Here is a 16,625-nt window from a genome sequence, read left to right as displayed (position 1 = left end):
GGACACATGCGACCCTGAATGGAATAATTTAATGCAGCAGTACTGTCTCTGTCAAACGTACCAACTCCCAATTCCTGTCCTTCTGTTTTCTTTCTCCAAGTAACCAATCGCCACACAATGAGCTCTGTAATAAATGTAAGACCAGCTGTAAGCTTAGAACGCTGATTCTTCAAAATCTTAATGGAACATTGAAAAATCTTTGTTACACATGTTTAATTATTCCATCCATCCAGGATCACGCCAGTCCCAGCAAGCATCAGGCGCGAAGCAGGAACAATCCCTGGATGGGGCGCCAGCTCATCGCTACTGCTGTGCCACTGTGCTCTCATGTGTTTAATTAGTAACAGTTTAAATTATTTAAATGAAGTTAATGATTTATCTGTAAAATGTAATATGCAGACTTTAATGGATTTCATCATAAAAATTATATCAAATTGTGACAGATTAGGGCTTTCTCGCACCTTTGTACCCTCAGACACCACGTCAGACACCAGATAAAAAGTCCAGTTATTATTTCTTATAATAATAATGTGCACAAAGCACCTTCCACTCCCGAATACTCTAATAATCAAATAAACAATAATCAATCACAATCCTCCAAACTCCCAGATGCTTAGCCACCCTGCCTCCCAACTCAGCTCAGTGTCTGGGCTTTCCCAGAGTCCTTTAATACCCCATGACCCGGAGGTGTTTCTGCCCCACAGTCCACAAGTCCTTACCACTTCCGGGTCAGGGTAAAAGTCTTTCTCTTAAACCTGGAAGTACGACATTCCTCCCGTTCACTTGACCAGGACGCATTTCCAGGTTATAGGGCACATAAGAGTCAACAAGCCTCGCTACAGCGACTCCTTGTGGTCCCCAAGGTATCCAGCAGGGCTGTGTATAAAAACTACGAAAGTCCATGAGGCCCTGCTGGAAGTCGGGGCACGTCCATGCTGTCGGGAGAGCTCCTCCAAGCAGCCTGGGGGTGAGGGCCGGCAACTCTTGCCGGACATCAATCACAAAATATACATCCTAGTATTCTAACAGCACACAGCTCCAAGACAATAGCTCTTGGAAATCTATATCTATATCTCTGCTATTGAACTGAACTTAATTCCTATATTGTCAAAGTATGGTACAATGAAATTTAATATGCAAATCTTCCATAAACTTATTTTCCAATAAAATAATAATAATATAATAAAAAATAATGAAAAATATACAATGTGAAAGCATAAGTACAATAAACATGTACATATAGTGCAGATACTGCAAATGGTTCATAAAGTGGCTCAGGTTGTGCAATGTTACAGTTGTAGTGTAAGTTTACAATGAGGTAATTGTAATTATAAGTACAAGCAGTTCTACCTGAAGAGTTTGCTGGATTGGAGAGGTTCAGACAGACTGCGGCATGGCTGAGTGGAATCCATGCAGATGCCAGTGGCTTTCCTTAGGCAACATGGGCTATAAATGTCCTCCAGGGCTGGAAGCTGTATCCCGATAATCCTCTGTGCTCTCAACACAACCCACCGTAAACCTTCCTGATCAGCTGCTGTGCAGCTATGATACCACACACACATACAATGGGTTAAAATACTTTAAGTGGTGCACTGAGAGTAATAATGTTAAAGCAGCTATAGTATTTAGAATAGTTTGTTCATTCCATGAACCATTATATTGTTACAGAATGATTACTATCAGGTGAATTAAATTTGTAAATGATATGTAATAAATTTTGGTGTATTTGATAAATCCCACGTCATTAATATAAATCTGAAACAAGGGAGACCATTAGCACTGTTTTGAGGCTGGGTGCCATCAGTTTGTAAAACTAAGCAGAAAGGTGTGTACTCAAGGGGGGAAGCTGCCGTGAAAATGTTTGTGGCTTTACGCTGTTTTGTTTTTATACATTGCAATGTAAGTGTGGAAACAGGCATACACAACATTTTGTGCATACGCACAGTTTATACATGAGGCTCCAGGTGATGGGATCATTACCTCCATTTTAAAGGAGAAGATAGTATATAACCAAAAAAAACAGCAGCATGGTGAACAATACACTTCATATCTAGTTAGCCAAAATCTTTTTAAATTGGTCTAATGCCATTTGTTGGCGAGTACCAACGATATGAGAAAAAAATGTGTTTTGAAGCAAATGAAGCTGCTGATCAATTTAACAAGAAAACAAAGCCCCTGCAGAAGTCAGTGTAGTCAAATGTGTGAGAGTTTTTATAGTAACAGAGCAAGAATGTAAATGATAAAGAATTGATGTCACGTGCAGTTACCTAGTCTTACCTAAACTCTCTTTAACGTTCATGAAAGCAACCAAAAAGTCTCAATTATGAGGAAGAGTAATAATATGATAATCGCAGCATATACATCTTCTTGTGGGGAGGGCATGGTTGCATGGCGAGAGGTTCCCGTGTGCGATATGGGAGCGGACAGTCCTGCTGTTAGTGCACAGGTGTAGGATCGTCTGTGATCCTAATTGATGTCATGAGCTGCTGATTGCCTAGCTGTGCCACATCCCCATTTGCAAAGGGAAGTGCGAGAGGGAAGAATCATGAATGGAGAAAAATAAAGATGGAGATTAAAGGGAGAAAGAGAGAGAGGGCAGGAGATGGAAGGAGACAGTGCGAATGAGCAGATGGGAGCAGGCTCGAGGGAGAGAAGGCAGGCAGCTGGGAATGAGTGGTGCCAGAAGCTGATGCCTGGGTGGCTGAAGGAGTGATCGCTCTGGCTGACCAACTCCGGGAGCCTGAGCGATGCACACTAAAAGGAGCAACTTGCAGTGGAAAACCAGGAAGGCTTAGGAGTAGAGCTCCAATGTGAGTGCCATGGCTTTTCGAGTCCCAAGCCTAGGTCCAGAGAGGGAGCCAGGCCACAGCCACGGGATGGCAGGGACCTGGACCTATGGAAGGTCAGCGGTATGTCAGTAGGGCAACTCCTCGGCTGCAAGGCCCATATGGAATAAGCAGAGGAGCTGCCAGTGAGGAAGAAGGCACAGAGTTTTTAGTGATGACAGTTTCCTGCCAGTTGATTTTAACCTTGATTTTAATCAATATTTATTGGGATTATTTTAACCTCCATTTCACCTTTTGTTTTTATGGGATTATTTATTGAAGTATTTTCTGATCACTGCACTTTTTGAACACTTGTTTTGGACTTAGTTTTTAATAAAGGCACTGATCACTTTCACACCATCCCCTTGCTTCATGTGTCTTTTATCCTCATCTGCCATGCTCATCTAGTTCCATTATTAATGGTGTTGGGTTCAAGGGGCAACCAAAAACGAAGAGGGAGCAAGGAGCCAACCCGCACCATCACAAGGAGCAAGAAGATATGGAACACACCAATCAAAATTTGCAAATGTTGAACACAACTGGAACAGGCCTATCGGACTCAAGTTAAGAGGAGGTAGGAGGAAGAAGTGATTCAACAGGATCAGAAACAAAACAGCCAGTCGTGACATGGCCTGCTCAAAGGTAAGAACTAATCTCAACAACAGTAATGCTGCATGGTGAATCCGAGCCATCCTTTAATGAAACAAGTAGTGATCGGAATTAGGATTCACATTTTAATTGTTTTGAAATTAATGAATGGTTTATTTTGAGAAGTCTGTGCAAGATAGTGGTTTGAGCAGGTGCAAGGAGTGTTCTAGAGTGATAGTGGGTGGTATCAATAACAAATAATATCATTACATTAACAAACTGAACTAAATCCTGCAATTAATATTGCTTAATTAAAACAGATTTATCATTAATAATGGCATTAAAAATCAAAAAAGGTTGATTTTGTTATAATGCTATATTAAAAGGAAGCTCACTATTTTAAAGATGTTCACAAACTTTGATAAAGTTCCTCCTGTATAAGAGACTGGACAAAAACTCTGACCAGTGTTTTGTTCTCCCAAGAGATAACCTCCAAGATTGCAGAGTTGCACCTGAATGCCAGTATAGTAGCTATACTGTTGCTTGACAAAACAGGACTGAGCATGCCGAGTAATAGCCAAATAGAGCCATCTTTGGTTAATTTATGAGACAATGAACATGCAGGCGACATTAACCAAAGAATAGGTTAGAGTAACTCAGTAAGGCAACTGACTTTATATATGAGGAATTAAAAACTGTACAGAATGTTACAATTAAAAAAATATATAAAGAACATGAAATTTAAATCATTGATCTTACAAGAAAGCGAACAAGGATGGACATTACAGATGTAAATGAAATCTATGACTTTGTGACTTAAAAGAGCAACAGAATCAAGATGTCAGGAGGCATCCTCAACATTTGCTAGTCTATCCAGCTTTTGAAGGTGGTGCTATTGATGTGACTCATTGTATTAGCAGATTGCAATCCAACACAATGTTGTGTTGTTTGTTTACTTAAGTAAGAACAAATTCTAGGTTCATTAAGTGAACTTTATTTCAATTCTCATCAATAGCAAAATATCCCAACTATATGCTACTCTTTGCAAGTACTGGCAGTAACTGACCCACAGCTAAGGCTTCTGCTATATACTGTAGTTATTCGTACTCTACTGCCCTCTACAGGATTACAATGCTTATTTACATTATCACCACATTTCCTTTCCTTTCAAATAAATAAACAGATTTCAGAACATAGTAAATCCGAGCACTTCCTATCAATATACGTTAACATTACATAAATACAATTTAAATAAAAGTATTTCATATCTTTATTCTACAAATTTAGTCACTTGGTGCTTTCACAATTAGAGTAGATCTTAATACTGGTAATTAGTGTTTGCCCAGCTCTACAAGCATCATGTTTCTCACTTGCTAAATCAGTGATTTCAGTCACAACATTCTCTCTGGACTGGTTTTGCTGTGACTCTTTTATTCTCTGTTCTAATTCCTTCTCAGAATTGGTCAATCCTTTGTTTTAATTATAAAAGACCTTGGAATTACTTCCTCTAGAACTCTACCTTTTTTGATTCCATGCATTTAAACCTTGAATACTACCCATAGCATTTTTTGTTAAAGGTTCAAATGTCATGGCTGTTTTATCATAATGTATCTCTTGCCTGTTTCACAAGCACTGTTTTTTATTCCATCAATGTTATGATCCGAGCCGTCTTAACTTATGGGCACAATGGGCACTGGTCGGGGGCCCTGGAGCATAAGGCCCACGATGTTTCTGATGCCTGTGTGTGTTTGTTTTGCTATCAGAACAGGAGCTCCAGTGCTCTACTTTACCTGAGAGCCTGTGATGCTGGTAAGATGTCCCTGCTTATGACCCACTACAATCTCAACTGGTAAAAATTCCATTTCCTAAAGGAGATGATCTGTAACTTAACAAAGCTAAATAAGCATCTGTTTTTGCCATCTTTTGCTTTTTTCATTATATTCATTAACAATATGGACTCATTTCTCTGCTTTGCTGTTTGACTGAGCATACAGAGGACTTGAAGTTCTATGCTGAACATCGCTGTCTGATGTCAATTTTTGAAACCCTACACAGTTAAAACAAGGTCCATTGTTGGTGAATACTATTTGTGTTATCCCATACCTTGCAAAGATAGACTTCATGTGTGACTGCACAAATAGCTGATAAATTACACAGTAAATGCCAACTCCAGATCATTTGATAATCTATTACTTGCAAGTATGGCTTACCATCTAGATGAAACAAATCAGTTGCAACTTTTTGCAAAAACTCCTCAGGTAAATCAGCAATGATCACTGGTTCTTTCATTTGTCCACTCTGATACTTTGAGTATGTTTAATAGCTAGAAACCATTTTATTAATATAACTGCAGCTCAGGCCCTTCTTTTGGATTTTTCTGTCCCTAAATGAATTTCCTATAGTCTGTTAAGTAAACCTTGCCTTAAAGACTGAGGAATAACAATTCTGTTTTGTTTTAACACTATCCATTCGCAATACTCAGTTTACTTCTAATGATAAAATATTGTTGGCAAGAACCATTATTCAAATGTTCAATTACCTTTTGTAATACTTTATCTTTTTTGTATCTGCTATAATCTGTTTGGATTTCATAATAGAAATGAGATTTTCCAGTATTACGTTAACATGAACTTTAACATCAGTTTCTGTAGAGCTCTCATTTTGCTGCATTGATGCACTTGACAGAGTATCGGCTAACACAATATACTTTTCTGGAGTATAAATCAGTACAAAATCATAGCATTGAAGCCTCACCATCAATCTCTGGATTCTTGGAGACATTTCATTTAAGTTTTTCTTTATGATGGAATTAAAGGTTTGTGATCAGTTTCTACTAGGAATGATGATAAAAAACGTGCACACAGCTCTGGAACCCCTCCATACCAAACACTAGAAACAAGACACCTTCTCAGTCTGTGTGTAGTAACACTCATATGAACACATTGTCCTTGAAGCTTACACAACTGGCTTCAAATCTGCACCATCAGCCTGTAGGAGAACTGCACCAAGGTCATCTTTAAATCCATTTGTTAATATCTTTGTCTGCTTTGTAGGATCAAAGAAAATTCAAACTGATTATGTAGTTAGAATTGTTTTCAAGTGATGCCATTCATTTCTATGTTTATCAGTCCATTTAAAATCATTTGCATCACATAACATTCTCTCATATAGACTATTTTAGAAGACAGGCTTTGTATGAATTCCACAATGAAATTAATCATTCCTAGTACTCATGATACTGTTATTTTATTTATGGTTCGAGGCATATTCAGAATTGCATCTATGTTGTACCTTATTCATGTCAGGTTGCACACCATCATGTGGAAGATTACCACCCTTTAATAAGGCATTTAGCCTTGTTTAGTTTCAGTCCACACCTTGGTAAGCTCTGAAATACTCTGGTAAGGTTTTCATTTTGCTGCTCCAGATTTCATCTCCATATACCCTTCTGTCTTTAGACATGTGTGTAAAAATGAACACCATCAATGCCCTTAATAATGTGCTATATGGCTTGATAAAATATCTCAGGCACTGATGAAATACCAAATGGAAACCTTGAAAAAGACTCCCAAACAAAACGTGTATTAAATGTATGTAGCCTTGCATTGCCCTCATGCGATTTCAACTGCCAAAACTGTTGTATTTGAGAGACTGTATCAATCGAGATACACGTCTAACATTTCAGGGTGCATGTTCCAGTGTGCACGAGAGCATATAATATTTATGGGATGGTTGCTGAGAGAACGAGATGCATGCATACTAGTCATTTCTGCATAGGGAATAGTTATTTTTAATAACTAAGAGTCCTTATTATCCTAAATCAACAAGAAAGTGTGTGTTTAATGGCCAGAAGCAAGTTCGTTTGTATTTGACTTGCATTGCTTGTTTGTTAGAAAGTTAAGGTGTAACGATGTTTAAAGTGTACTGTTTTGTACTGTTTACATATTAAGAATGTTTGCCTCAATGTTACTTACATGCAGTAATATTTATTTCAATAATAATTTCATGTTACTATATTAGTATAATGCTAGTTTTTGATACTTTTTAAAACTAGACTAATTTGAGAGTAATACTGACATGTAGTGGACGTTTGTGTCATTTACTAATAGGTTTTCTGTCTCCTTTCTTTATTGTAAACCACACACACCCCTATTCAAATACATGTATGCTTCTTTATATATTGTCACGCTTGGGTCATCGATTTGCACAGAGACACAGGAGGTCGTAGAAACAAGAAGGATTTTTTAGGATTTTTATTCAAACACTGCAAACAAACATTTGTCTCTTCAAACTTGCTCCTTGACAGAGATGACCGTTTCGTCTATCAATTAAAGGTAATCTTTAGCGTATCTTCTTCTTCAAAGGAGTACGCGTCAGGAGCAGGGGCAGTCTGAGGGAGAGAGAAAGCAAAACAAATCAATACCAAAAACCGACAGGCGCTGCGCTGCACAAGGCTTTTAAGTTAGCGGAGTACCGCGCGATGGCTTTATCACGCGTTATAGCGCAAGTGAGAAGGAAAGGAGCGATAGATAGATAGATAGATAGATAGATAGATACTTTATTAATCCCAAGGGGAAATTCACATAATCCAGCATCAGTATACTGATACAAAGAAACAATATTAAATTAAATAGTAATAAAAATGAAAAGAATTAAAATAAAATTAATGTTCGCATTTTGTTCCCCGGGGTGGAATTGAAGAGTCGCATAGTGTGGTGGAGGAACGATCTCCTCAGTCTGTCAGTGGAGCAGGACAGTGACAGCAGTCTGTCTCTGAAGCTGCTCCTCTGTCTGGAGATGATCCTGTTCAGTGGATGCAGTGGATTCTTCATGATTGACAGTAGCCTGCTCAGCTCCCGTCGCTCTGCTACAGATGTTAAACTGTCCAGCTTTATTCCTACAATAGAGCCTGCCTTCTTAACAAGTTTGTCCAGGCGTGAGGCGTCTTTCATCTTTATGCTGCCACCCCAGCACACCACCGTGTAGAAGAGGGCACGCACCACAACCGTCTGGTAGAACATCTGCAGCATCTTACTGCAGATGTTGAAGGATGCCAACCTTCTCAGAAAGTATAGTCTGCTCTGAGCTTTCTTACATAGAGCATCAGTATTGGCAGTCCAGTCCAATTTGTCATCCAGCTGCACTCCCAGATATTTAAAGGTCTGCACCCTCTGCACACAGTCACCTCTGATGATCACAGGGTCCATGAGGGGCCTAGGCCTCCTAAAATCCACCACCAGCTCCTTGGTCTTGCTGGTGTTAAGGTGTAAGTGGTTTGAGTCGCACCATTTAACAAAGTCTTTGATTAACTTTCTGTACTCCTCCTCCTGCCCACTCCTGATGCAGCCCACAATAGCAGTGTCATCAGCGAACTTTTGCACGTGGCAGGACTCCGAGTCATATTGGAAGTCTGATGTATATAGATTGAACAGGACCGGAGAAAGTACAGTCCCCTGCGGCGCCCCTGTATTGCTGAACACAATGTCAGACCTGCAGTTCCCAAGACGCACATATTGAGGTCTGTCTGTAAGATAGTCCACGATCCATGCCACCAGGTGTGAATCTACTCCCATCTCAGTCAGCTTCTCTCTAAGGAGCAGAGGTTGGATGGTGTTGAAAGCGCTAGAGAAGTCCAAAAACATAATTCTTACAGCACCACTTCCTCTGTCCAGGTGGGAGAGGGATCGATGAAGCATATAGATGATGGCATCCTCCGCTCCCACCTTCTCCTGGTATGCGAACTGCAGAGGGTCGAGGGCGTGACGGACCTGTGGCCTCAGGTGGTGAAGCAGCAGCTGCTCCATGGTCTTCATCAGATGTGATGTCAGAGCAACAGGCCGGAAGTCATTCAGCTCACTAGGACGTGATACCTTTGGGACAGGAGTGATACAAGATGTTTTCCAAAGCCTCGGGACTCTCCCTGTTCCAGGCTCAGGTTGAAGATGCGCTGTAGAGGACTCCCCAGTTCCAACGCACAGGCCTTCAGCAATCGTGGCGATACACCATCTGGACCCGCTGCTTTGCTGGCACAAAGTCTTGTGAATGTGAAGGTAGACTCTGTTTCAGGGGTTTTCCCAGGGGCGTCTGGGTACTCTTGGGGTGCGATCACCCCTCCAGCTTACAATATCCTCAAATAAATCAGCCATAATTTCTTTCGGAGCTGAGCTGCTGTGTGGAATACTCTGAATCCTTGTACCCCAAAGACAAGGCTGAGGCTCACTACTTTAGCAAAACCAGCTTTATTCACCTCGAAACAGGAACAGCAATGTTATTTATTGTAACAGGATCTACCATTCTACTATACAAAGACACTGCAGACATGCAGGGTCGGATCCAGGTCAGTGGCCAAGTTATAATGTTCCCTGCATCACCCCTCGGGCGATTGGTGCTTTGTACGTGGCAGCAGTCAGCTTGTAGTTGTTTCTGTGGCGCATGGGGCACTTTCTTGGCGAATAGTTGAAAGTCTTGACAATTTTCTCAATTTTCTTCTTTGTCATCTTCTTGTCCAAACACGAAAGTCTATCCACATTTCCTGGCCAATTCGCAGTTGTGACTAGAACAAGTAGTATTGTAACAACCTGAGGTACGTTGGAGGAGTGACTGACACACAAACACCAGCAGCTGTTTGTGAAAAGTGTAAAATGACCGTTAATTGTCTCTTCAAGAAAGATTGCTGACTTAACATGTCTTCTTTCCATGCAAAACTTCTTTCCTTCCGACCAACCGTGTAATTCAGTGCACTTTCTTTTAAGCTCCTTCAGCGTCCACTGCTCCGCCATCCCACCTGCAGCGTCTCACCTGCTTGTTCTTTCAAAGGTCGATTTGCTATAGTATATGAGAAGGGTTCAGCTCCTGGTTGAAGACTTGGCACAAAATTGCGATATGTTTCAACTATTACTGCGTGTATTTTTTCGACTGATGTTTAGGCCAAATTGTCGAGTCGGAAATACCCCATAAACATTTGACAAACTCAGAATTACAATTTGGATAATTCGGACAAAACAAAGTTACCAATTCAGTGGGAATGGGTCGCGTATGGTTCGCGAAGTGTCTGGCAATGGGTTGCTGCAGGAAATCGATGATCATATTTAAAACTCATGATATCAAAGTTTTGAAAGCAGATATCAAATTAAACGGATTAAATGTTTGAATGGCTTGCCAAAGCCGGCGGTGATGATTCAAGGGGTACCCTAACTATGACCGACCCTGTTTCCCCCACCTCCCTCATGATTGTTGGCAGTGATTCTCAAACGTTGACTTCCCCCTTTAACATTCACTATGGATAACACTAAGACGGACCAGATTGGGTCATAAGATAAAATAAATAAATAAATAAAAGTTCAAGAATTGGCGGCACGGTGGCGCAGTGGGTAGCGCTGCTGCCTCGCAGTAAGGCGTTTGCATGTTCTCCCCGTGTCTGCGTGGGTTTCCTCCGGGTGCTCCGGTTTCCTCCCACAGTACAAAAACATGCAGGTTAGGTGCACTGGCGCTTCTAAATTGTCCCTGGTGTGTGTGTGTGTGTCCTGCGGTGGGCTAGCCTTGCGCCCTGTGTTGGCTGGGATTGGCTCCAGCAGGTTGGATAATGGATGCAGTTCAAGAAACCCCGCTCTAGCCTACTGTAGGCACATTCTGTAATCTTTCTTAGTGAGCCCAGTTCCACAAGCACATTCCATAAACTCTGCTTTGATTCACTTTGCCAAAGAGACGAGGAAACCATTCCTCAAACACAAATGGAATTTTTTTTTAATCTTTCACATTGCAGTAATAAACCCTGTATAGTGACCCCGGCTGAATGATGGTCAACTCTTAAGACTGATGGTTTATGAATGTTTATTACCGTTTCCATGACTTGGTTTCATAAACACACCGTAAGTGCTTTAAAGGCAAAGTACAAAATAAAAAGCATGTAAATAACTTAACATAAACATTAGTAACTTTTATTTACATATAATACACAGAAATTAATACCTTGTTCACTTTTCAGCGAGGTGCCTGTTTGTAAACCCCAATCCATCCAACCATCCATCCATTATCCAACCCGCTATATCCTAACTACAGGGTCACGGGGGTCCGCTGGAGCCAATCCCAGCCAACACAGGGCGCAAGGCAGGAAACAAACCATGGGCAGGGCGCCAGCCCACCACAGGTAAACCCCAATATGTCGCCATTAAACCTGCACAAGTAATTATGTGAACCAAAGCCACCCAATAACCTGTCAAAATAAAAGTCACGCAAACGCTGTGAATTGAGCCCTGTTTGAAGGATCATATGTACTTTACACCTTGTAGTGGAAACATGGTCACATAACTATGAATACATGCTGACTGATGGATTTATGTTATTTACATCGCTATCGTAACGGAGCTGACGACTAACATCAGCCTATGGGATGAGTCGCCAGCAGTATTAGTTGGCATACCATCATGCAAATGAGCAGCTTTGGTGTAAACTTTGGGGGAGCCTAGAAGAACGGCAAGCCTGCCAAAGTCTCATATTAATTCCAAATAGTGCGGCAACAGTATGCGGCCCTTTTAAAGTAGTGGGGTAGCCAAAGGAGCGATATAAATTATTGGGAAAGAGCGAGAGTCCATTGCCAGTCAGCGCGGGTGAGCACTGGTGCGGTGCCACAATATTCACAATAGCAACGGATTACTTCTTTAGGACTAATGACAATATTAGAAATATATACAGTACGTATACGAAAGACCTGTGTGTGTATGGAGCAGCCCGCAGACGTCCGCTCTTCTCACGCTCAACCTCAGCCACTAGATGGTGCATGCATACAAGTTTAATTTTTCTCTGCGCTTTCACGCATCTCAATTCTCACTACGATAGACCTGTATGCAAACACCGCCGCTGTGGATCTCTTCACGGCACAATCAGGAGAAGGCTTCACTGGGCTTCATCCGCCTATCTCTAGTTAAGGACCACACCTCTAATTAGGGCAGTTGCTTTGACAGGCTGGTGAAACATGTTAAATTGTTTTAAATATTTATTCGTCCTTTTTATGGATTCGAAATTTCAAAAGGCAGATATGGTTTCTTTTAAACATGACATCATCTTGTCCACTCTGCACGCACATCCATTCTGTTCGTCTTTTACTTGTATTACCTGCACCTTTCCGGCTTATCCTCTCCGGGCGCTGACTGCGCACCTGCTCAACTTAACTATTCAGTGCGCTGATTCTTTTCCTACCGTCATGTTCTCCAGTATGAAAGCTTTTTCTCCATGTCCATTTTTTTCTCCTTTTCGAAATCCTCTTTTCCTACTTAGTTAAGCATCAGTTTTTATGGAAAGCCTAAACCGAAAAGAGAAGGAACCAGAGTGTAGAGAAGACGAGTCAAGCGGGTTCCATGCCAGCACTGGAAGGATAGACGAAGCTGCGTTGTACGTCGGGAGACCGATGTCGGCTGTTGTGGAAAGAGTTCACAATACAATGACGATTGACACCTTAAAGATAAGTGAACGGCAACCCATAGTAGTTCTTTAAGGACTTGATTTATGCTTGGGACGTACTATGAATAATTACGCGTCTGCTTCCTTTTTGTCATTTTCTTTCAAGGGGAAGGTTCGTCGCAGTGTTTGAATCCCCACAGGACGAACTTCGAGAATACGAGGAAAGGAAAACAACCATTTTTGGAGGGGCGGGGCATTCAGATGGATCTGGTATAGTCATTGAAACACTTAAGATCTATTTTTGTTGGCCCAATTTTGCAAAATATGTGGGTGCAATGGTATGCGTTGGTGTAGGGGTTTTCCTTATTGTCCAAAATGAAGGCGATGGCTTTTTTTAAGCACCATAAATAGCACTGGCCATTACAGAACTGTACAACATATAAGGAACGGGTGTAGAACATGTGAGGCTGCCTACATTAATTAAAGGACCTCAGTATCCTGAGGGAAAACGGTGTGCTGTGCCCTTTCAAATATATAACTCATCTGTGTGCATGGCCGGCTCTAGCTTTTTTGCTGGCGTAAGCAAAAGTTAAAATGTCTTGCCCAAACAAGAGAATTCTGAAGGAAATAGCTAAACATATTGTTGCAGAGCAGTTTTCCCCTTGTGTTTCGCGCACGTCTCACGCAATTGTCGGATCGAATAACGGGACTGAAGATTCCCATGTGTTGCACGAAGTATGAGCTCGACCGAAGCCAATCACTACATCTCTTTTTACTTCATTAAATGCCGCCTCGCGAACACTGTGATGCTCTCCTGTATTTGGTTGAGGTGGCCCTATGTGTGTGTGTGTGTGTGTGTGTGTGTGGCCACCTAGCTGGTCACTGATGTGGTCCCCAGTGTATAGTGACCGGGCGTTGTGGCATTTTGGTGCGACAAAAATCGATAACCAGTTCCTTGGTTGACACCAAGATAGAAATCCGAGTCACGTTGCGTACCAGTTTCACTATTTACACTTCGGGGTTCATATATGCCTTTTATGACGTTTTATTCATTATATTTATTATATAATGAACTCTGTTTTGAACAGTTTCCTTGTGGAAAACAAGCCGTCACACGTGTACACAAAGTGATTTTCAGCCCTTGAAACGCGTTAGTGTGAATTCAGGTTACCTTCAATTCTAACTTTGTGGAAAGTCAAAATACTCTGGTAAAAGCAGTTCTAAATCAACACACTATTTACGAAAGCGCAGCAGAACCGTTTCGTGACCTGTGTCCGTCGAAGTACTGTACCGCCAGCTGCAGGTGTCGAAATGGGGCGTGTCTAAACGGGTGCAGTGCATGGATACCACGCCCACCTCTTTCCTCGGGTCCACATTTTATATGCAAAAAAGTTGATCGTCGGTTTAAAGCGCCGTCATTTATTTCTTCGCCGGCGGCTGTTGTGGCCATCATGGAAACAGAATTTAGGTTATTGGTTAAAAACGCCGCTCAAGCGGTACTAGTTTGTGCACACAAGGAAAGGTATTTGACTAAAGCAGGAATGGAGACTATTGCAGTGATTGAAAATGCGAGTCTGGTAATCGGCAGGTAAGTTTGAAGAAAATTAACGAGTCCTTGCTTCCGTCAAGTGCTTATGGGCAGTTGGGATTTTTTTTAAACAATTAAGTTTTGAGCAGACATATTTTAAAATCTTGGTCGAATTTATAAAGTAAATCCTTGAATACCTACAACTTGTGTTTCACTCTTCTCTAACACCTTTCATAGTGGGCACGATATCGCTATGCACAGACGTTGCCATCGGAGTACAAGAACTATGTATGTGTGTGAATTTGCGATTCAATCATAAATTTAATACAGAGGACTAAGTCGCATGGTTAGGTATTGCAGGTTAAAGGTTCGTTTCAGAATCTGGTTGAACAAGACATATCGTAGTTTTTAATTTGAATAACGATCCGACATTGCACGGCATAAAATACTTGTGCCTATTCTTTTGTGGTTGTAAAATGCGCAGCTATTGGAGGCTGGGTTTCATCATACCTGACCTTTCATTGTGCCTGTGGAGTTTGTGTGCTCTCCCTGTGTACAAGTATGTTGAGTCTGTTATGGGCTCTTCCAAGTAGCAGCAGTAGAATAAAATGTAATACTTAATTTTAGCCAGTTTTATTTTTATCTGAATGCATTTTTTGCCATAAGTTCTTTGTAACAAACTCTCTAGGATAATGTTCATGAGCACCGTTAATACAAAACATTTAAATTATACCACATGATATGAAAAATGGGCATGTACAATGTAAAAAAAACAATTTATGCAAAAAGCAGAGGGTATTCTAGCTGGGGTCAAACCCAAAGGCTTTGGAAATTGCCACTGAGCCTCGCTACACAATTTATTGTTTAACTATTTCAGTTATACAGCTTGAGTGTAGAATGGTGCATAGACTAGAAGTTGCCCAAGCATTCCTGAAAATATCAGTAGACTGCTTGTTTGTATTTTCCTTTATTTTGTCAACTAACAGCCTAAAGATTCTGTGTCTTAAAATGAGCCAAAATGTTTTGTTTTTTTTTTTTGTTTGTTTTTTAAGATCTGATTGTAAATTCCTTTCCCTGGAGCTTTCTTGCTACAGCCTTTATTTTCTTACAGATATTTTTAGAACAACCATTCGCATACACAAAGATATCCAATTACAGGTTACAAGGATTAACAGTTCTACCCATATAACCTAACCAAAAACAACGTAATTTTGTGTTTATTTATTTTATTTAGAACTGTGTTAGGAAAACGTTTAAATTTGTAATCTAGTCAGGCTGCACTGCTTTATAAATGCACAATATGTATCAATTTCCAGCATATGAGCGGTCATAATGATTTTTGAAACATTTATATTTTTCCTGTTCACTGTGCATTCTGACTTCTCACAGTATAATCGCCACTTTTTTTAATTTAAGGATTCAATGAACTGGCAAGGTTGAGTTTACAGTGTATTTCATATGAATGCTGAAATGTATGCATCTTTTAGATTACTAACAAATTATCTGCATATGTTTGAGCTACATACTGTAGCTTGTTCTATCTCAATGTGTTATTTTTCCTGATCTTTTAAGCTTAATGGCTGACCCTACCTAGGTTGGTTCCTGTCTTGCACAAAGTGCTGCCAAGATAGACACCATGTCATAATGACTTGAACTGGATAATTGTGCTGAAAATGGATCAGCGAAAGCTTAATTACTTTTTTTAAAAAAAAACAAAACTAATTTGCTTTTTGATATTTATTCTGTTTATTGTTAACTTTTATTTTTCAATTCATCCATACCTTTTGTAATCCTGTTTCAGGGTTGTGGGGAACCTGTCAGTATATTCAAAGCATTGGGAGCAGAACAGGAGCCATGTTGGACTGTTCATTATAGGGAATACTCACTCATTCACTCAAACATGATTTTACCATTTTACTGACATGAAATGCACATCTAAAATATGAGAAGACAGACCCCAGGAAAGCTGTTACACTGATACATATACAGGTGCCGGTCATAAAATTAGAATATCATGACAAAGTTGATTTATTTCAGTAATTCCATTCAAAAAGTGAAACTTGTATATTAGATTCATTCATTACACACAGACTGATGTATTTCAAATGTTTCTTTTAATTTTGATGATTAGAACTGACAACTAATGAAAGTCCCAAATTCAGTATCTCGGAAAATTAGAATATTGTGAAAAGGTTCAATATTGAAGACACCTGGTGCCACACTCTAATCAGCTAGACAACTCAAAACACCTGCAAAACCCTTTAAATGGTCTCTCAGTCTAGTTCTGT

General features: G+C 40.4%; 1 protein-coding gene across 2 annotated transcripts in view; it reads left to right on the top strand.

Moving 5' to 3' along the window:
• Window positions 1–12,308: 12,308 nt before the first annotated feature.
• Window positions 12,309–16,625, top strand: part of amdhd1 (amidohydrolase domain containing 1) — a 28,233-nt gene continuing 23,916 nt past the window's right edge. Inside the window, exon 1 of one of the 2 annotated variants that reach the window (XM_039761263.1) lies at window positions 12,309–13,079. Coding sequence is in view for 1 of the 2 variants with exons in the window: in XM_039761262.1 (XP_039617196.1) it covers window positions 14,261–14,397 (137 nt within the window). In the remaining variant the exon portion in view is untranslated. Of the gene's footprint in view, window positions 13,080–14,181; window positions 14,398–16,625 lie in introns of those variants that run through there. The other variant, XM_039761262.1, reaches the window with a different exon arrangement.

The sequence above is a fragment of the Polypterus senegalus genome, chromosome 8 (assembly GCF_016835505.1).
Source record: "Polypterus senegalus isolate Bchr_013 chromosome 8, ASM1683550v1, whole genome shotgun sequence".
NCBI classification, from domain to species: domain Eukaryota; kingdom Metazoa; phylum Chordata; class Cladistia; order Polypteriformes; family Polypteridae; genus Polypterus; species Polypterus senegalus.
This window is presented reverse-complemented; position numbering and strand designations above follow the sequence as displayed.